This window comes from Felis catus, chromosome D4 (genome assembly GCF_018350175.1).
Source record: "Felis catus isolate Fca126 chromosome D4, F.catus_Fca126_mat1.0, whole genome shotgun sequence".
Lineage (NCBI taxonomy): Eukaryota > Metazoa > Chordata > Mammalia > Carnivora > Felidae > Felis > Felis catus.
This window is the reverse complement of record NC_058380.1, coordinates 93,621,772-93,641,780: the sequence shown is the minus strand read 5'-3', so window position 1 is coordinate 93,641,780 and position 20,009 is coordinate 93,621,772. Positions and strand designations below refer to the sequence as shown.

At 62.3% G+C, this 20,009-nt stretch overlaps 1 protein-coding gene across 2 annotated transcripts in view; it reads left to right on the top strand.

Moving 5' to 3' along the window:
- Positions 1 to 20,009, top strand: part of COL5A1 (collagen type V alpha 1 chain) — a 148,634-nt gene that overhangs the window by 94,126 nt on the left and 34,499 nt on the right. For both annotated transcript variants that reach the window (XM_023242951.2, XM_023242950.2), the window contains exons 27-37: positions 272 to 325; positions 3,340 to 3,384; positions 5,095 to 5,148; positions 7,332 to 7,439; positions 8,119 to 8,172; positions 10,552 to 10,605; positions 14,998 to 15,042; positions 15,168 to 15,221; positions 16,209 to 16,253; positions 16,694 to 16,747; positions 17,707 to 17,760. In XM_023242951.2, the coding sequence (XP_023098719.2) occupies positions 272 to 325; positions 3,340 to 3,384; positions 5,095 to 5,148; positions 7,332 to 7,439; positions 8,119 to 8,172; positions 10,552 to 10,605; positions 14,998 to 15,042; positions 15,168 to 15,221; positions 16,209 to 16,253; positions 16,694 to 16,747; positions 17,707 to 17,760 (621 nt within the window). The remainder of the gene's footprint in view (positions 1 to 271; positions 326 to 3,339; positions 3,385 to 5,094; positions 5,149 to 7,331; positions 7,440 to 8,118; positions 8,173 to 10,551; positions 10,606 to 14,997; positions 15,043 to 15,167; positions 15,222 to 16,208; positions 16,254 to 16,693; positions 16,748 to 17,706; positions 17,761 to 20,009) is intronic.

Here is a 20,009-nt window from a genome sequence, read left to right as displayed (position 1 = left end):
CTCCCCATCTCAAGGCCCCCCTCGCGCTCCCGAACCTCTGGGCGGCGGCCGCACCTCGGTCCCCGGCAAAAGCCTCAGCAGGAGACACAGCAGGCGTCCCCCGCCCGGTGGGAGCCCCTCCAAGGGTCCGATGCACGGGCTCCGCTCCGCACGGAGCATGAGGAATCGGCTGCTGGAACGGAAGCTTTTCAGCTGTGGTGGGAGGACCCAGAGCGGACCGGACACGACCGCACCCCAGATGGAGCCGACGGCCTTTCCCCTTTCGTTTCAGGGTCCACCCGGCCCCCAGGGCCCCATCGGCTATCCGGGTCCCCGAGGAGTCAAGGTGAGGTTCTGGCAGCTTCGCGCCCTCCTGGAGGCCAAGGCTGGGATGGCGGGCGCGGCGGTCCCGGTCCCCCGGCGCTCCTGAGGGAAAGGTGGGATCCCGGGACAGGGGGCTGGGACAGGCGAAGGAGTGGCCGGCCAGGGCCAGGAGGGGCCGATCCCGGAGCAGGGGACAGCTCCGGTGCGTCTGTGACGACGTAGGCGTCAGGGCGGTGGCCGCCTGTCCGTCTGTCGGGACGCTGCTTTAGCTCTCACCCAGTGCCCGCCCCCTCCCAGGCCCCGCACGGGTACGCACCTCAGCCAAGGGGAACAGCCTGTCCCTCTTTTCCCGGGGAAACTCGGAAACGTCCCTTCCGGGCCATTGCACATCCGGAGCGAGAGAGTCCGTCCCCATGGATAACACCCGGGGGACCGAGCGCTGGCGAGATGCTCGTGGGAGGTGTCCGCTTACCCGCAGTCGTGTTTGTGGTGCCAAGGGGCTCTGGAACCTTGTTAAACGGGGGCACGGAGCTCCAGAGCGATACCCAAAACACAGGCCCGCCTGTTCCGTCACAGCTAACCGGGTTTGCCTTGAGTTGTGTGATTTAATTTCCAGTCATGTCGCTGTCTGGGCACCTGGGGCACACGTATACCGAGAGGGATGTGCCCTGAGGAACGTGTTCGGGGGCGGGGGGGGGGGCGCTCTTTCCTCCGAAGCGTCTGAAAGCTCTAGGTGATGCTGAGGCCTTAGAAAAGCCAACGGCTCACTTTGTTCCCAAATGACTTCAGCTTGACGCGAAGGGAAACGTATAAATATGTGCACAGACACAAGTAGCCCAGCCTGAGGAATTTGCGTGGACACGCCCCTCAGCTCCTGTGCTCGTCCGCACCGTTGACCACGCTTCATCCTCCTGGGCGTTTCTGCCCCTCGGACGTGTACGCGGCTGGCCTGTGGTGTGGGGGATGGAGAATCCAAGACCTCAGTTTTCAGCACCTTGCCCCAAGTTACCCTAAAATCGATGCCTCGGTCGGGACTCAGACCCAGAACTTGCTTATTCCGAACCAAGCGTCCCGTGCCGGACCCCGAGTGGCCCGACGGCATTTCCCCGGAATCCCGATGTTCCGAGGCCCCGAGGGCAGACGGGCTTCCCGGGGGCGAGGGGCCGGGGGCGGGGGGCCCGAGGCAGGGCAGGTTTCTCCCTGAAGCGGGCTCTTACCAGCACGCCTTGTGAGTTTTATCAGGATTGCCTGTGTGGCAGAAATGCCGATTATGTGAGCTCCGTGCGTGTTTATTTTATAAATTCTTGTCGCAAAAGCGTCTGCTGGCTCTGTACAGGGCTAATTGCATAATGCTGTGTCTGTGAGCTAAAAGGTGTTTGCTTTAAAATGTTTATGGGGAATGCTCTTATCTTGTCTATCTGATTAAAATTCATTCAGGCCGTGAGCGATCCGGTTAGACTTGGAAGCAGGGAGTGGGTGGAAAAGTGGGGCTGAACGCTCTTTTCGCTGGAGAGATGCATTCTCATTCCCTGTGCTCTTGAAAACGGCAGTGGAGTCCGCAGCCTGAGGGACGGCAGGCCCAGGGCCGATTCGTGCCCCCGGGGGACATCTGGAGACGTTTCTGACTGTCACAACTTGGGGGGAGAGACTACCGTCACGTAACGGGTGGGGGTCAGGGATGCTGTGCGCAGGGCAGCCCCTGTGACCCAGCCCCAGATGTCAGCCGTGCCGTGGCCGAGAGATCTGGTCTGTTGGTCTCCTGGGCCGCGTTCCCCTGGCCTCTGACCTGGGTCGGGAAATGGTAGGACTTTGGGTCTGGGAGGGCGTGGGCACAGGAAGCCCACCCCGTCAGCACGGCAACAGGGAGGAAGCTGGTGCCAGAGCCCCCAGGGCATCGAGGTGTGGGGGTAACCGCGCCTCCCCTCTGTCCCGAGGCATCTGGCCGCCTGGGGCCACTGGAGCCCGGGTTGCATCTAGGGGGCAGTTGCCCCCCCCCCCCCCCCCCCCGCCCGGGGGGAGGCCGTGCAGCCCAGGCCCGGCCCAGCTCTCAGTGCCTGGCTCCAGCTTTTCTTAGGGCTTCTCCTCAGTTCCTGGAAAAAGGCTTAACACTCTGTGCACAGTTCTTGCCCCCAGAGGGCATCTGGCAGCCCGAGGGTCCCCGGGAGGTGGCCCAGTTGCCCTGCCCGCCGCCTCGGCCGGAACCAGATGGGAGGTCTGGCCTCTCTCTGGGGTCCCGTGGGCAGCTGGCCGCGGTCAGTGTCTGCTCCCTGCTCGGAGGGCCGAGGCTGTGGCCAGTTCCCTCCACTCCACGGGTGGGCTTACCTGGTCTGGGCAAGGTGCTAGCGTGGCGAGGGGCGGGGGGAGGGGCTCAGAGGAAAGAGGGTGTGTCCCACCCTTACAGTCCTTGTCTAGTGCAGAGATCTGTCCTGAGCTGACGTTCAATGGCACTGGTGCCACTCTTATCAATCAGTTTGATGAGCTGATGCCTATTGTCGCGTGTTAGTAATAATAATACAGAATGACAGTGGCCAGACAGCACACAGCTGTTGTGTTTTGAGCACCAACTATGTGCCGGGCACTGTCCTGAGGGCTCATCTGCATCCCCCTCCCACCAGCAGTAACAGGGCAGTGGTTGTCGTCACCCCCACTTTCCAAATGAGGAAACCGAGGCACTAGGCACCTGGGACGATGTCAGAGGCCACGAGCAGTCTGCCCGATTCCAGAGCCATGCTGAGGCCTCACATCCCACCGGCTCCCCAGACCTCAGAGAGACGGATGTTTCTGGAAGAGGGCAGATGTCAGCGGGGGACATCTGGGAGTCCTTGGTGGGGGGAGGCAGGGAGGCAGGGCTCACGTAGGCGTGAGGAGAGCCTGCAGGGTCCTCCCTCGGAGACTGGGAGCGTGAGGGAGCTTGTGTGGGTTGGGGGGCTGAGCGCTCAGCCCTCCTGGTATTTGGGGCTTAGACCCTTCCCTTTCGAGCGCTCAGGAGAGGCTCCGACCCACCCGACTCACTCTCTTCCCTTCGTGTTTGCCCAGGGAGCTGATGGCATCCGCGGTCTGAAAGGCACCAAGGGCGAGAAGGTGAGTGCCCCCCGCCTCTTCCTGCCACAGAGCTGGAGGCCCGCTGGGTGGCTTCTTCCGTGGCAGCCCTAACAGCTGCTGAGGCTCATGTGGCCTCTGAGTGTGGAGGGACGTGCTCCCCCCCGCGGGACAGACTGTTTGCAAAAGGGCAGGCTGTGGGCGCACCTCCTGGCGGGGCTGAGGGTCGGGTGCTTGGCACCCGCCACCCAAGGCCAAGGCCAAGGCTCGCCGCTCACCTGCATTGGCCAGCGGACACCCCAGGCGGATGCCTCGCAAGGCAGCTGGACAACGGGGCCATTGGGGTGCTGGGTGTTCTTCCCTGGGCGGCCCCTCAGGCTGGAGCAGAGCCAGGCGTGGAGGGAAAGAGGTGTCGCCGTGCCCCCCGGCCACGCCCGGCACGGCTCCTTCCCCGCGGCGTCTGCCTGTTCCCGTCCCTGAGCTGGCTCCTCACATGGCCACACCGGACAGGGACGGCGTGGACGCTGGGCCCTCTGTGCTGTGGCGATGGCTCAGCCTCGGCCCTGTCTCCGTGCTCAGCCTGGGGGAGCAGGCGCACGCACACTCTCTCGGCTCCCCCAGGAGAGCCAGCAGAGGAAGGCAGACCCCTGAGCCGTCATCCTGTGGCCCCTGGAAGCGTGGGGACTGAGGGTCCTCGGGGTCAGGGCCGGGCACACTCCCCGCCGGACAGACGAGGTCCCCACCGGCAGCTCCCGGCTCCCCGAACTCCCCTCATCCCGTTGGCGGGGGCTCCCCAGAGCCCCAGGTTTGCCACTTTTGTCCTTTAGCCAGAGACAGGGCTACCTGAGCGAGTTCTGACGGGGAAGGCCCCTTCTCCAGGAGGGTCACCGCCCCTCTGAGGGCCCCCGGGGGGCAGCCTGCGGGGTGGGGGTGAGGAGAGCCTCCTGGGACCTCGGTGCCCGAGGCCGCTGTGGGTGAGTCCCCAGCATATCACTGGACAGCAGACGCGCACTGCGGGCTGGGGAGAAACGAGTTCCCCCCAAGTCCCAGGAAACTGCCTCCCTCTGCGTACCAGCTCCCGGCCGGCCTGGGGCACAGGACCAGGCCCCCTGATGGGCAAACGAGGTCAGGAGCCGGGCCTGGATGGAGAGGGAGGGCGAGCCAGGCCGCCCCGTGCAAGTACCTGAGGGTGTCTGTGGTTGTCTGCGTGGGGACTCGAGCGCACGGCAGTCCCTGACCCTTGTGGATCCCCAAATATGCGAATAGCAGGAATGTGTCCCCCTGGCCTGGAGGGTGCAGGACTGTGTCACTGAGGGCTGCCCCGCAGCCAGACTGCCCGAGCCCTGGGCCCTTCCGTCCCCTCCAGCTCTTGCTGGGCCGGTCTGTGGGGCCCACCGTGGCGGCCGGCTTCTCTGGGGCGTCCTCCCTCCAGCCCCGCCCTGGTGCTCGCCCATCAGCGGCTACTGGGCCCCAGCGGGGCCCAGCTGTGCACAGCTGCGCGGGGTGCAGGGGTGTGGGGGTGGGGGCGGCGGACCACGAGCTCGACCCCACGACTACAGAGGGTTAGAGGGGCGTCCTTCACGAGGGACAGGACTCACGCTCGGAACCCCCCCGCCCGGCACGCCCAGCGCTTGTGTGGCGACAGCGGCTCTGGGCTGAGGGCTGTGTGCGGAGTCGTGGGGGGAGGGGGGCCAGCCGCCCCGGAGATGGGCTCTTTCGTGCCGACCCAGGCACTGCCTTGTCCTTTGTCAGGGTGAAGACGGCTTTCCTGGGTTTAAAGGCGACATGGGAATCAAGGGCGATCGGGTGAGTGTTTTGGGGTGCTGGCGGGGGTCGGGGCTGGGGGTGGGAGGCCAGGGGAGGGCTGCGGCGTTCAGGGCCGCAGGACAGCTTCTCCTAACGAAGGTGACACCTCTGCGGGGGGCGGGGGGGGGCGCTCTCGGCCCGCAGGCAGGAACAGCTGGGAGCCCAGGGGCCTGGCTCTGTGCTTGTCCCCCCACTGGCCCTCAGCTTCCGGCTCGGAGCCACGGCAGCTCTGGGTGTGAACACCCAGTCACTGGGGTCACCTGGGGTCACCTGGCCCCTCTGCCCTGTGACCTGACCCCCCTGCCCAGGGGGTCCGTGGGGACTTGTCTTTTTGCGGCCGACACTCGGGATGGCAGAGTGCTTCACTTGGTTCGGAAGAGACGGAGGGAGGGGGCTGCAGAAATGCCGTCCGACCCGGGAGGGCCGGGGTCCCTGCCCACCCCGACGGCATCTTGGTCCCCTGAGCATCCTCCCGTGATTTTCGGACCCCGAGCAGCTCCTGTGTTCTGTAATCTCATGCTCGGGCATCAGAAGCTGCGACAGAGCAGTTGCTTTTTAATGAATATTTTACCTCCCCGCCGGAGGAAGCTGCTCGTGCTGCGGGGGGATGGGCTTGGCTCCCACAGCAGGCGCCCGGCAGGAAGCTGCTGGCTGTGTCTTCCTCTAAGTGGGGAGAGGGCAGAGCAGATGAAGTGGGAGGAAGGTTCCGGGTCGTCGGCCGGCCGCCACCGCCAGGGTGCGGGCACTTTGAAGGGCCCCGACCCCCTTGAGAGTGAGCGCGGGCCCCGGGCAGGAGGGCGGGAGGTGCCCGAGCCACCCGCGTGGGCACAGCTGCGGCGGCAGCTGGACGCGCACCTGGACAGACGGCTGCCGGCCGCCGTGCGGCTGCCGTAACTGTTCCCCGACAAAGCTGGCCTGCAGGTGCCTTTTCAGAACGTGCCAGCCCCGGAGAGCCCCACGCGCCTGGCGCCGTGTCACAGACTAAAAAGGCAGAGGCAATCTTGGCCTCTATCAAAGGCGGAGGAACAAAAGAGAGAGATTCATTTCACAGTCGTGTCCCAGTTATGTTCCTGCTAAAGACAGCCCTTCTAGAACTTTCTCCATGGTGACGGGACTCTGCCCCACATCTGAGGGGCCTCTCTCTCTGGCTGGCGAACGTCCTTTTTATCCTGCCTCTGACAATGCCGTGCACACGCTCGGGGTCCACATCACGAGGGTCCATCTCTGAAAGCGATTGCACAAAGGATGTCCGGCGGTCACGCTCCAGGCTCCGCGGGCAGGCCTGCCGTTGGAATCGGGTGAGGGTGGGACTGGCAGCAGGGACCCTTCCTCAGCCAGGGAGCGGAGAAACTTCTGCCCCGAGCGTGACCTTTCCTAGGTGCTCAGTTAATGTGTGAAGGGTCCTTTTGTTGGAAGAACATTTCTTAGGGACCGAGAGTCCTGGGCCCGCGGACACACTGGACATTACGAATAAGGAAGTTATTGGTCCTTCGTTTCCCGTGGGACACCCATCGTTGCTGTGGGGGGTACGGCTGTCTCCCAGCTGCCGCTGGAAGCCAGTGATCAGAGCGAGACCTGGCAGCGCTCAGAGGCCGGGCCGGCGCTGCCGTGGACCTCGGCAAGCCCCCAGACCCTCGGTCGTGCCCGGGCCCAGGCTGGACCGTGGCGAAGTTGGTTGGGGCAGCGTTGAGGACCCTTCCGTCTCTGGGACACGTCACGTGGTCTCCTGTGTGCCTGCCATGCCCAGACCCCTGGGCGGCGGGGGCTGCGGCCCATCCCTGCTTCAAGGAAAAAGGCAGCGTCCTGCACACAGGCTGTCCTGATCTATTTGGGCAAGGAGCGGTCGAGAGCTCCGGGGTTAACCAAAGTCGCCTCAACCGAGAGGGACTCATTTGGAGAAGCAGGAGCGTGCAGCTTGGAGAAGGAACTTCCCACCGCCGTGCAGAGGGACGGCGTGGCCGTTCGGCAGAGCCCCGTAGCTTGCTCCGCGGTGCTCCCGTCTCGTCAGACAGGGGCGGGTGCCGTGCTCTTGAGGCCGCCTGGTGCGCCAAGCGGGCTAAGTGGCTCCTACCCCAAGATCTGACCCGGGACCCGGACTCTCGGGCCCAGAACGGCCATGGGAGTCATGTGGTGGGAGGTGGAGACTGGGGGTTCTTCCTCACCTTCTCTTTTCTGACCTGCAGGGGGAGATCGGACCCCCTGGTCCCAGAGGAGAAGATGGCCCCGAAGGCCCGAAGGGTCGTGGAGGTCCAAACGGCGACCCGGGTCCTCTGGGACCCCCTGGGGAGAAGGTATGTGACGGGAAGGATGCTCACTGCTTCCCGGGGACAGACCCTTCTGACGGCCTTGGGTGGCCAGGCTGGTGACTCTGCCGGGCTGAAGCCCCCAGATGGGGCTAGGTGTAATCTGAGTCGGGTCCTGTCCCATGTGCTCCCCCGGCACCCCGGCCACCCTTCCTGGCGAATTCGTCTATTGCTAGGTCAGTCCTTTCCTTGTCCCGAGCTAGGTCTCTCTGAGCACCTTGCCAGGCCAGTGCCCTGAGATGGCTCCTTCCTCCGGGTGCCCCAGAGCTTGGGGACCGAGCCCCGGTACCCAGGGCATCATCTTTCATGCAGGGACTCTCCACAGGCCCCTGTCCTTACACCTGTGCCCCCCGCCCCCCTGCCCCCCTGCTGTGGCGCTGGCCCAGGAACGGGCGCTCAGAGTGCACCAGACATCCGCCCTGCCTTGCCCCGAGGACTCTTTTACAAAAGGGCTCGACAGAATCTCACAGATAAAGAGTTCCTCCGTTGGAGATTTGCCTCAGCCACGGCCGTGTCTCCTCCTGCCTCCCCTCCGGGCAGGGATTTTCGGGGGAGACGGCTTCCCAGGGGGCAGGCAGCGGCCTCTCCGTGTCCTTTCTTGGCTGGGAGAAAACGGATGGAGAGGTGAGGTGCTGGCCAGATAACACAGCCCCTTCTTTTTCCCCAGGGAAAACTCGGAGTGCCGGGATTACCAGGTTACCCGGGAAGACAAGGGCCCAAGGTAACTTACGAGCGTATCGGGTGTTCGGACAGCCACGTCCCGGGGGAGGCTGCTGTGGCGAAACCCAGCGTCGCCCCAGCTGTTTCCCCCAGGCTCTGCCCTGGCCGCAGCCTGCGCGTTAGCCTGGTTGGGTTGGAAGGAGGGGCTGGCAGTCGGGCCTTTCAGAGAAGGGGGCACGGCCAGCCTGAGCCGAGGGCCGTGCGAGGCGAGGCGTCCCCTGCACCTCTGCCCGCTGCCTTCTCTGCACCGAGGACTCGTGAAGCCTCTCTCACCTCTGCTCCGCACTGGAGATTTGAAGGTTATTTGCTCATAACAGCATAAAGGGAGATGAAACCTTCCTTCCATGAAATCATGTTCTGCTTTAAGTGAAACATCTCCTCCAGGCCTTGGAAATCATTTAACACGTTATTTTTTTCCCCCACATCTCACCTTTTATTATTCACGGTTCTTCCTTAAAAAATAACCGGCCGTCTGCACCGGAGACATAATTAGCGGTGGAGGAGAGTTCCTGTCTCTCCCGGCTTTGCTTGCGTCGTTCTGCCTCCCCGGCTTCAGCGCCTTTCCAGGCTCCCAGGCTCAGGCTCGTTCCCGGGAAGGGCCCCGTGGGCTGCCTGTCCCCCTGGATATTTCCATTCTGCCTGAGGAATCAGCAGTCCTTCCCGTGGAATGCTAATATCCACTTGGGGCGGGTAGGCCCACGCCCCGTATGCGGGGAGGCAGTTTGCAGTGAAACGGGAATGTGTTCAGGGTCCCCCAGGAGTGTGCTGAGTGCGTCTTGGAGCAAGAGGGGCTGACGGACAGGCCTTTAGTCCTGAAGTATATGTCCTCTGAGGGGAGGAGAGGAGGGAAGTCTGGGGGGGTGTGGGCCAAGTTCAGGCAGTGTCCTCGGAAGGCAAGGGAATAAAACTTTGAGCTGCCTGGCAGTTTTTGTTTTTTTTAATTAATTGATTTAGAGAGAGACAGAGACAGTGCCAGCAGGGAAAGGACAGAGAGAGGGAGAGAGAGAATCCCAAGCAGGCCCCATGCTGCCAGTGCAGAGCCCGACGCAGGGCTTGACCCCGTGAACCTGTGAGATTGTGACCTGAGCACAAACCAAGTCAGACGCTTAAGGGACTGAGCCACTCAGGCGCCCCGCCTGGCAGTTTTCAAGGTCCTCAGGAGTGTCTGGACATGCCACCGTGTCCCAGCACCCACACTGAGCTCTGTGGGACCTGCACCCAGGTGTCCGGGGCAGTCTCCTGCCTGGATTGGCAGGTGGATGTAGGGGTGCAAGGTTTGGAAATTCGCGAACTTTTCATGGTCTGAGCGCACACTCAGGTCAGGATTTTTAGCCACAGGAGAGTCGAGGCCCGCTGAAGACAGTAGCCACCTCCCACGGGCACGGGAAGTGCCCGAGTGTCGCAGGGAAGTTCACGTCGTAGTTGTCTGGGTATTACCCACATCAAAGTCCCCAAGTGTCTCTTTTCTCTACGTGCCCCTTGTAGGTTTCTAGAATTAAAAAGCTGTTAGTTGTTAGAGTCAGTGCATAGATTTGCATTAATTTCTCACTCTACAAGCTGCCATGCTTTATTTAGAGGTGTTCTGGGAAGATAACAAAACATGACAACAAGACACAGCAAACAAAATGTCACGAATGTGAGATCCACACATTCCTTCCAGTTCATTCTCAGGAATCTGTGTGCCCTGTTGTTCGCAGATACCAGCATTCGAAGACATGGGTGTTCAGAGGGGGAGAAGGAGGAAGTGTGGTTAAGACTCAGCTTTGGTTTTTAGATTTGGACTCTGTGAGATACCTAGGAAATATTTCTTGAGTGAGTGGGTGACGGATGGATGGTGAATGGTGGGTTGGTGGGTGGGTGGTTGACGTTTGTATAGGTGGATAGTTGGATGGATGGATGGGTGAGTGGATGGATGATGGGAGGATGGATGGTTGAATGGACAGGTGGTTGGATGGATGGATGGATGGATGGTGTTTGAATGGGTGGACAGATTGGTGGATAGTTAGATGGGTGGATGGCTGGCTGGGGGCGGGGTGGTGGGTATATGGTTGGACAGAACGGATGGATGGCTGGCTGAGTGGATGGAGGGGTAGGTGGATAGTTGGATGGGATGGATGTATGGGTAGATGGTTAGATGGGTAGATGGACGGTTGGGTGGGTGAATGAGTGGATGGGTGGGTGGACGGACGGATGGAAGAATGGATGGATGGAAGGGTAGAAGGTGGATGGATGGATGGGTGGGGGGTGAGGGGGTGGGTCGGGGGTGGGTCGGCGGAGCTCGTGTCTGAGGCCGTGAACCGTAAGCTGCTGCTGGCACACGCAGCATAGCTGATTCTCTGGCCCAGCTCTCGTGCTTCCTTATGAATCACCTCTCTTTCAGGGTTCTATCGGATTTCCTGGCTTTCCTGGTGCCAATGGAGAGAAGGGCGGCAGGGTAAGGACAGCCTGGCCTCCGGTCGGGTGGCTCGCTCCGCTGCCTTGGTATTCAACGGGTGCATTTTCTGGCACGTCCTGTTTACTCTCACCCACTTTGCTGCCCAGACCGCTTTCCAGATGGCTGACCTTAAGCCCGTGGCCTTCAGCACCAAGCGCCGGAGACTCCCCGCACACGGGGCTGGGTGGTGGTGGGCTGCAGGGCAGCGGCGGGAGGGGAGGGCATGCTTTCTGACCAACACCGCGACCCCGACAGCTCCTCAGGCCGTGAGCGAAACCCGAGTCTTTCAACCCGAGGGCCTTTCCTCCGGGCGAATTTTTAAAGGAAGGGAAGGAGAAAAAAGGAACGTGTTGCCTACCCTGCGGGTCCAAATTCAGGAAGCTCTTCCCCCTCGTCATTCCCAAGCTGCCGTTGCCCCAGGACACCTGCCCGGTGCCGGAGGCTGTGGTTCACTCCGTTGTCACCATGGACAGTGGCGTTCTGAAGGGCTGGGCTGAGGAAGCCACGCCCCCCACGCTGCCCTGACCCCGCCCCCTGGCCCAGGCCTTCTGTCGGGGAAATTACAGGACGCTCTCTGAGCATTGCTGCCCGGGACGCAGGATCGAGGGGGTCCTCTTGGTCGTTCAGTTCTGAGCTGGTTGTCCACAGGCATGTGGGGGCAGAGGGGCCGGGTTGCGAGACGTGTGCAGGGCATACCTTGGGACGGGGGGGGGGGGGGACCCCAGACCTCGGAGGAAGGACTGCCGCTTTTGCGGGAACTGGGACAGGCCCGGCCCATTCCCCTGCGCCCACGCTGTTGCTCCTAGCACAGGAGGGCTGCGTCTTCCCAGAGAGACCCCTGCCCCGATCTGTCCTCACCGCGTCTGAGCAGAGACGGTGAGCTCTCCTGAAAAACGGAGAGAGACCTCAAGCCAGCCCAACCCGTGTAAGCAGACGTGTACGTGCCCGATGCCTGAGACAGATAGAAAATGGGGAACTGCCCTCGGTGCGAGGAGACGGCGTGACGACGCTGTCGTCGTCTGGAGCTGGACCTGACCTCCATGCGTATCTACCTGTTTACCTGCACGTACATCCTGTCTGTGTCTATACCTCTGCGAGCGTGTCTGTCTGGCTCTTCCTTGTCTGTCGCTGTCCGTGTATCCATCCGCCTCCCTACCTGTCTATCTGACCTCCAGAGAGAGTCTGACGGACGCCTGTGGGGAAAGCTGCCCTCTGGAATACTCACAGAGGCCGCTGTGAAGGGTGGGCCAGGGTCCGGGAAGCGTGGGGGTGATAAGGGAGTGGCTTCTGTGCTGGTGGCGGCCTCGTGACCTTTGACACCAGCTCGCGGTGAGACTCTCCTAGAGGGGTCGCGATGTTCGGCATTTGGTCGTGTGATTTGGCCACAGCCCCTGTCCGTGGAGGAGCCCGCTGGGGCCAGGGATCAAGGCCCGGCTGGGATGGGTCGCGTGGGGCCGTGGAGGCCTGGCCGGCACCCTAGGGCCAGCACTCTGGCCCAAGCCCCGCTCCTCTCTCCCTGCCCCTGTAGAGCTACTCAACTTCCCACCCCTGAGCTCAGAAGGGCAGAGAGATGCCCGGGTACCCCCCCCCCGCAAGCCCCACGGGCAGTTATCCCCATGCGTCGGTGCTGGGGGTCCCCAGGGACGCCACCGAAAACAGAGGTGGTTGCAGACCGGGGGAGCATGGGTCCAGAAGCTTGCTCTCGTGAGGTTTGGCTCCTGGTTGCAGGACCTGAAGCACAGACGCAAGGAAACTATGCTGGGAATTTACAGGGCTTTTCCAAGCTGCCTCTGGTGGTTGCTGTATTCGGAGGCCACCTTGGTGGAGGCAGGCCCTGAGGTCAACGATGTCAGCTTTTGCAAAAGGCAACGGCTTGGGCAAGGGCCAAGCAGGACCGGCAAGCACGTTCGCGCATATCGTGGGAGAAATATTCCCTGTGCCCCTCCCGGGTGTTGGGGGCGCAGAGGCAAGCGGAGGACATGGGATCTAGAGGAAAAGGCCAAGTCCGTCCCTGGGAAGCGTCCGAGATGGCCCTGCACACGAGTGAACCACAGATGGCTGCAGTTCCACGAGCACGTCCTGGCAGGAGACCTGGACCATTCACGGCTCAGCTCATGGGCTCCCCACGCCCTCCCCGGGGGCGACTGAGGACCCACATCCCTGCACGGGAGAGGAACCCCGGAATTATGCACGTCTACCCCCCCCCCCCCCCCACATATCTCCTGAGAGAGATGTCTTTATTCTGGAACCTTCCCCAGGAAAGGAAGAAGAAATTTTTTCCCAGTGACAGTGACCTTCCCCATGCCCTGGTGGTTTGCACCTCTTCCTTGATCGCTGATCCTGGCAATCCGGCTGGCTCGCTGACCCTTCCAGACCAAGTTATGGGGTCATTCTTGCCACCCTGTCACTGTGTCCCTCCCTCCCTCGCTCCATCCCTCCATCCACCCATCCCTCCCTCCATCCAAATGGCATTAGTTGAGCACCTCCCCTGTCCCCACATGTCAGGTGCTCTTGGAGCCCTGGGGACAGAGCCACAGAAGCCCAGATCCCTGCCCTCGTGGGACTTGCCTTCCAAGGGTGGGGACAGGGAGCAAGTCTGTAAAGCAGATGGTGTGGCGGATGGCGGTGCGTGCTCAGGGACAAACCAGATGTGCGGGGGGAAGGGGGGGCGGTTGACTGCAGAGGTAGGGAAGGCTCAGGGACAGCCTGGAGGGGCGGAGGTGGGCTGGGCCTCACAGATGCCCGGGACAAAGGACTGAGGCCTGAGCAGGGGGCAGAGTAGGGGGGAAGAGACAAGAGGACGGTGAACAGGTGGTGGGGGCGAAAGGCTGGCGTCCCCGGGGCCTCAAAGCCACCCCCATGGGGCATGGTCTGTCTTGCCATGTGACTGAAGGCACCGGCCACATTGAAAATGTCATCCCTGAGAGTCCCAGTTGGAAATTATGGAGGAGAGGGACACAGGCAGGGGTTCCGTGGTGCCTGCTCCCGCCGTTCCTGAGCCATCTGCGGACCGGGAGGGCGGCTCTGCGGGGCTGGTGGCTGAGGGGCCCGGGAGGCCCGAGTTCAGAGATGCACCTGTGCTTGGCTTCTCGGCCGGAGCAGGGCCGTTTCTGGGACTGTCTGCGCGTCCCCCGTGAGGACATGAGGACAGGCGAGTCACCAAGCAGACCGCGGACGGGGCGGTTCCTGTTGAGCAGCGTCCGTCCCTCTCTGGTTCAGTTTACAGGGAAACCCTTGGGCAGCAGGCTCACCCGGGAGGCCGGGGCTGAGCCTCGGTCCTGCCCTCTGTGCCCGGGCTCACGGGTGTGGGACTTGGTGGAGAAGACGCGCGGCTGGACGCACCCACGGACGCCAACAAGTAGCCGGGGCTGGCCCGGCGTCCACGCTGGTAAAAGCCAACAGCGCGAAGAAAGCAGATGTTGCATTAACGTTCGAATGCAAATATTTATTTGGAGCCAAAGGCTATCGCCAGGTAATTAAAGCGGGGAAACCAGAGTGCGTCGTTGGAAGGAGACATAATCACCTCATCACCGTAAACCGTTGTATTAAATTCACTCCAAGACGGCAGACGGCACAGAGCAGTTTTGATTCCAGCAGCGAACAAGTCAAAGCTGGGGAGAGACGGTGCGGCAGGTGGCCTTCGCGGCTCAGCTCCGTCTTGGGCTTCGTCGCTCGAAATCGGAATGAAGTTCTGGAAGATGAATCGAGAGGCGGTGGGGACACCGGGGTGGCGGTCCGCCCGTTGCTTCCGCGCGCTGCGGGCGAACCGCGGTTACCCGTTATCCAAGCTCTGCTTCCGAGAAAAACGAAGGAGGCGCGTCTGTTTTCCGTGGTTTGGAAAATGCAAAACAACACCGCCAAGAAAAAGGAGTCTAAGTTCTGCGAGAAGAGAAGCCGCTGACTTTGGGTGTATGATTTATATGTGGAGCCGCAAGTTTGCTTGTCTGTGGAGCCTGCTGAAAATTTAATGGCTAATATTCGGAACTGTAGCAAAAGTAAATTATGTATGAAAGGGGTTGCGGTAATGATCCCCCTCGCCCCCGCCGCTGAGAGAGACGGAGAAAGGGAGGGAGAGGGCGGGCGGGAGGGGAAGGGGGGGGTGTTGATGCTTGCGGAAAGGAAACCAGATAGGGCGGTAAACATCCATCAGACTGCAGGCAGAAAATTGGGTGTCCACAGGCCTGTGCGGAAACACAAAGCTCTGTGTATCGAATGTGCGGTGAAGTCCCCTCGGCCTGAAAAATCTCCTGGAGAAGCACAGACAAGGAGAGCAGAGCTTCCCGGCTTCTGTTTCCGAGCTCTCTCCCCGTAACCCAGGAGCGGGCCGCCACCCAGGCCGTGGCAGGGGTCTCTGGCAAGTGACTGACCAGCCGCTTCTTTCTCTGGTTCTAGGGCACACCTGGGAAGCCAGGACCACGGGGGCAGCGAGGCCCGACGGTAACCACCCTCTGGGCTTCCAGAAGCGGGAGCACGTGGCAGGGGGCATGCTCGGTGGGAGGGGGAGGGAGGTGTCCAGGGCTGGGAGGGTTCGAGCTCACCTTTCCTCTCTCCCGCCCGTGCAGGGTCCGAGGGGCGAACGGGGCCCCCGGGGCATCACTGGGAAGCCCGGCCCCAAGGTAGGTTTTCAGTGACTAATGGGGCGTCAGCCACGCCACCCACATGTGGAGCACCTGTGGGTGATCCGTGGCCTTTTTGTTGGGGGGAAAAAAAGGAAGTTTGCTTGAGGGTATTTAAGAAGGAGCCGGGCCAGCAGCGCTCGGACAGGTCAGGTTGAGTTGCATCACGTGCCTCGGCCCCCCCAACGGAGCCGTGGCGGGAAGGGCCACCCCACACTGGGACCTCCACGGCCTTAGGGGACCGGGCCCCCGGGCTTTGCACAAGTGCTGAGCCATCCGGGTACCCCACCATCCGGTTCTGGTGGGGAGGGCCCGTTTCTTCCTCCTGCCTCAGAGGGAGAGCCCGAGCCTGTCCCTCACGTCCCCTCCTCCCGTTTTCTCAGCGTGAAAACGTGTGACAGCCAAGCAGGCCCTCCCTGTTCGGCCGGGACGCCATTCCAAAGTGCGCTCCCACCAAGGGACGTGGGCCTTCTGCTGGCTGGGGTGCAGAGCTGGCCCCCCGGCTAGTGGGACGTGCCCACCGGGGGGTACAGAACATTCTCCCGCGCTGAGTGCCGGTGCGTCCCACGTTCCCGTACAGGGATTAACGCTCCCCTGCACGAGCGAGTGATACCACGGCACAGCCGTTGTCACCACTTGTGGGGGCCCCGGGGCAGATGCCTGGGTCCTATCGCCATGTGACTTTTTGACACACTTCCTGGTGGGAGCGTGGCCTTTGTCCCCCTGCAGGGGGCTCTTCTCGGGGAAATGTCACAGCCCCGTGGATAGCAGCTCAGGGTCTGATGACAAGACAGGTGGCCTTTGGGAGCGTGGATCGGCGGCTGGCGCCCTCTGCCCTTTCCTGGAAGTCCTGGTGACCCGCGCCTGTGCCCGTGTGCCGTGTGTGACTGACGTCCCGTGACGTCACGGGCCAGTGTGCTGTCACAGGCAGTGATAATAAAGGTGATCGTAGTGAAGCTGTTTTTTCCTGTGTCCCTTCCTTCCTAGGGCAACTCTGGAGGCGATGGCCCCGCTGGCCCTCCGGGTGAAAGGGTGAGCGCCGTGAACACGCGGGCCTCTGCCAACATCTCTGGGGAGGCAGCCTGCCTTAAATGTCCCTCCCCGTTTCTTCCCGGGGTGGGCTGGGGAGAGGGAGGCGTGTTTCCAGTCCTACTGAAGGAGAGGGTTTTCCTAGGATCCCAAAGCGGATCAGGGGTAGCCTTCGCTGGGAGTGAGGTCTCTTGCCTGTCGAAGCGGGCGGCTCCCCCGCCGGCCCTCGGCCCCAAGCTGCCCCCCTCAGCTCCCCGGACTGACCTCCTTTGTTGCGTTGGTGGGGGGCGGGGGGCTGGAATAAATGGAGAAAGGGTCCGGGGGAGCACAAAGAGACTTTGCTCAGAGAACCAAGGACTCAGGAGGACCATGGTGGGGTCTCCTGGGCCCCCACGCACTGGGGAAAGGACATCTGTGCTCAGCTGGCCGTTCTCTATCCACAGGGACCCAACGGACCCCAAGGACCCACCGGTTTCCCTGGACCCAAGGGCCCTCCTGTGAGTAACGTGTTTTCCTTGCTGGGCCGGTGGGAGGGGCGTCGGTGGGGAAACTGGAGAGAGCCGCTTTTTGGAAGCGCGGACCTCTCTCCTTTGGGCGGACACGATCTTGTAGTTGGGTACAGTATGAGTGTCCCGGGCCACCGTTGCAAATTACCACCAACTCGGCCACTTGAGACAGCAGAAATGTGCTGTCTCACAGTCTGGAGGCCAAGAGGCCAAGACTGGGGGGTTGGCGGGGCCGGTTCCTCCCGGGGGGCTCTGGGAGAGACTGCCCCCCCCCCCCCCCGCCCCGCTCCCGGCTTCCCGTGGTTGCTGGCCGCCCGCGGCTTGTACGCCTTTCGCTCGGTCTCTGCCTGCATCCTAACGTGGCGCCTCCTCTGGGCGTGTCCCTGGGTCGTCACGCCCCCGTCTTGCTGTGAGGACACCAGCCACTGACTTTGGGAACACCCCAGTGCAGTGTGACCTTGCGTCGGTGACGTCTGCAAAGCCCCCGTTTCCAAACGAGGTCACCTTCGCAGGTGCGGGGCGGCTAGCACTTCCCCCCCGTATTTTGGGGGCACGGTCCAAGTCAGCACAGGCAGAGCGCACTCTGTTACACCCCAGAAGGAAAGATGCCTGACCGTGGGCACTGTCGCCAGACGGACATGCGGGGGGTCAGCGGCCAGGACGAGGCGGACCCGGGTCCCCGTGCTGCTGCCTGTGCGTCCCACGGCTGCACCGCTCCCTGCCTCAGTTCCTCCCCCGGGAGGGGAAGTGTGGCGCTCGGGAAGGCTGTGCGGGTTCGGGAGGTGACGCACAGGTGCTGGGTCCCCACGTGGCACTTGGTCACCGTGACCCTTGCAGGAGCTTTCTCTGAAGCGAGGTGGCTGTGTTCGTCCCCTGGTTTGGTCTGAAGTCCCAAAGGTGCGCGCCTCTCAGAACTGAATGGAACTTCTTCCCTTTGCCTCTTCCTTCAGGGCCCTCCGGGCAAGGACGGGCTCCCGGGACACCCTGGACAGAGAGGAGAGACCGTGAGTATTGGCAGCGTGGGGGACACGGGGACACGGGGACGCAGGCTGTCCCGGCCTCTCCCACAGCCCCGCCCGTGGGCACGCCTCCTCGGCCCCGTGGGCTCGGGAGAAAGTGGCCAGCCTCGGGAAGGCCCCTGAGGTGTCGGCCGTCTTCCGCTGACTCGGGGTGAGCCTGCCTGCGGACGGCCCCGTGCAGGCCAGCGGCGCCTGGGGCGGCTCTGTGAGCACAGAAGGCCGGTGCCGGTGCCCGAGGTGTCCCGGCAACTTCGGTCCAGGGTCACGTTTAGAACCATCATGGCAGACAAAATGCCATCCGCACGCTGAGCCGTGTGCGACCAGCCTCCTGTTCCTCAGTGAGGAACCGTGAGTGCGGCCACGCTCGAAGTGTGCGCATTCGGGCCAGAAAGCGAGCCGGAAAGACCCCGTGCCCTTCTGCTGTTTCGCGCTGGGATGTAGTAAGAGAAGGGACACGGCCTTGCGCCTTGTCTGTGCGGGCCCTCCCGGCCCCGGGGCTGATGGCAGGGGCTACGCGGGGCCCCTTCAACGAGGCAGGTGGCCCGCCCGGTTGTAACTTGGGCTTTCAGCCAGGCTCGTGATCGGTGAGCGATTCTGCTGTCCCGGGTGCCCCGCCCACCTCGCCCCTCCCTTTGGAGAAGCCCGGTGCAGGCTGCGTCGCTGTTGGCCGGAGGTTAAAGCACCGGCGTTTTCAGTGGGAAGAAAAAGCGTCTTTCAGGAATAAGGTCCCTTCCTGGCCCTGCAGGCCAGCCCACCGCGCCCACGGCGGGTGTGTCCGCGGGAGGCCGTGGGCGCACCTGTGACCTTGAGGCTCCAGGCTCGGACGGGTGGGGACCTCCTGGTCACCAGAAAGACGGCACAGGCTGCCGAGAGGGCCCCGCTGTGTCTGTGGCCAGGTTTCTTTGTAGTCACAGGCCTCTGAAAGGGTCTCACAGCAAACCCCGCGTCCCACGAAGCTTTGAATGCCGTCGTTAACATCTTCTCCGTGCCTGCGCTAAAAGCATCCCTTTGTCTCCCTGGTTCATTGTGACAAAGCTGCTTTTAATTGTACCTCCCCGGCGTTCTGCTGCGGGGCGCATGCTGGCTGATGAATGCACGTCACCTCGTTCTTTTGTTTATAGAGAAAAATTAAAACGTTTCGTTTGAGCTTTGCCTGTTTTTCTCTAATGCTGTTCTGAGCAGACAAGATAGAAGGTTTTGCCAAGCGTGTGCCTTTCTGCCTCTGCCTCACCCCAGACAGAGGCTGGTGGAGTCATTAAGCTGCTCGTCTTTGCTGGGAAAGTAACGTAGGGTCTTTCCAGCTACCCGTGCCGTGCCTGGCTGCCCTCGTGGACGCGGGGGCACCCGGTCTCCAGACCCAGGCAGGGCAGATGTCTCCGACACGGGGCGTCCAGACAAACCTTCCAGAAAGGTCTTCCCTCGGGTGTGGACTTTGTTCTTTAGAAAACGGATGCAGCAAAGGGCATCACTTCTAAACGTGAGCCCAAAGCTCATGGCCCAGCCAGGGGCTCGAGACCAGCCAGGGATGGTCCTGACCCCGGGGCAAACAGAGGGGCCTTTCCTGCCTTATACTCAGGCTCCTGCCTGCACTTGGCACTTGTGCCATGGCCCCCCAAGTGAGGGTGCCCTTGACCTGTCCACCACCCCTTGTTTCTGACCCTGTAAACGCTGCCTACAAAGGTTCTGCTTGAAAAATGGCCACTTCCGGGATGCCTGGGGGCTTCAGTCGGTGAAACATCTGATTCTTGATCTCGGCTCAGGTCACGATCTCACCGTTCCCGAGTCCGAGCCCCATGTGGGGCTCTGCTGACATCGCGGAGTCTGCTTGGGATTCTCTCTGTCTCGCCCTTTCTTTCTGCCCTTTCTCCGCTCGCACGCACGCACGCACGTGCACACGCACACGCCGTCTCTCTCGCAAGATAAATACACTTAAATACGGCCATTCCCGTGCACTGCATGCAGCTTCCCTTGGGCCTCAAGAGAAGAGCCCCCTGAGAATTTGCAGAGACGCTGAATCCGCCGTGGGCCCTGCACGGTCCAGCGGCTAAGCGTGAAGTCTCCGGTGCTGGCCCGGCGGCCGTCCCGGCAGCGAGGCAGGGAACCGCCCTCGCCCATCAGCCACGCGCGCCAGCCCGCTCGCCCCCCAGGTCTCCCTGTGGCTTAAGACGTCCCCCTCCAGATTCTAGAGCTCCCACTAACAGCTTCCCGGGCGTCACATCTGCACGTTCCTGCCA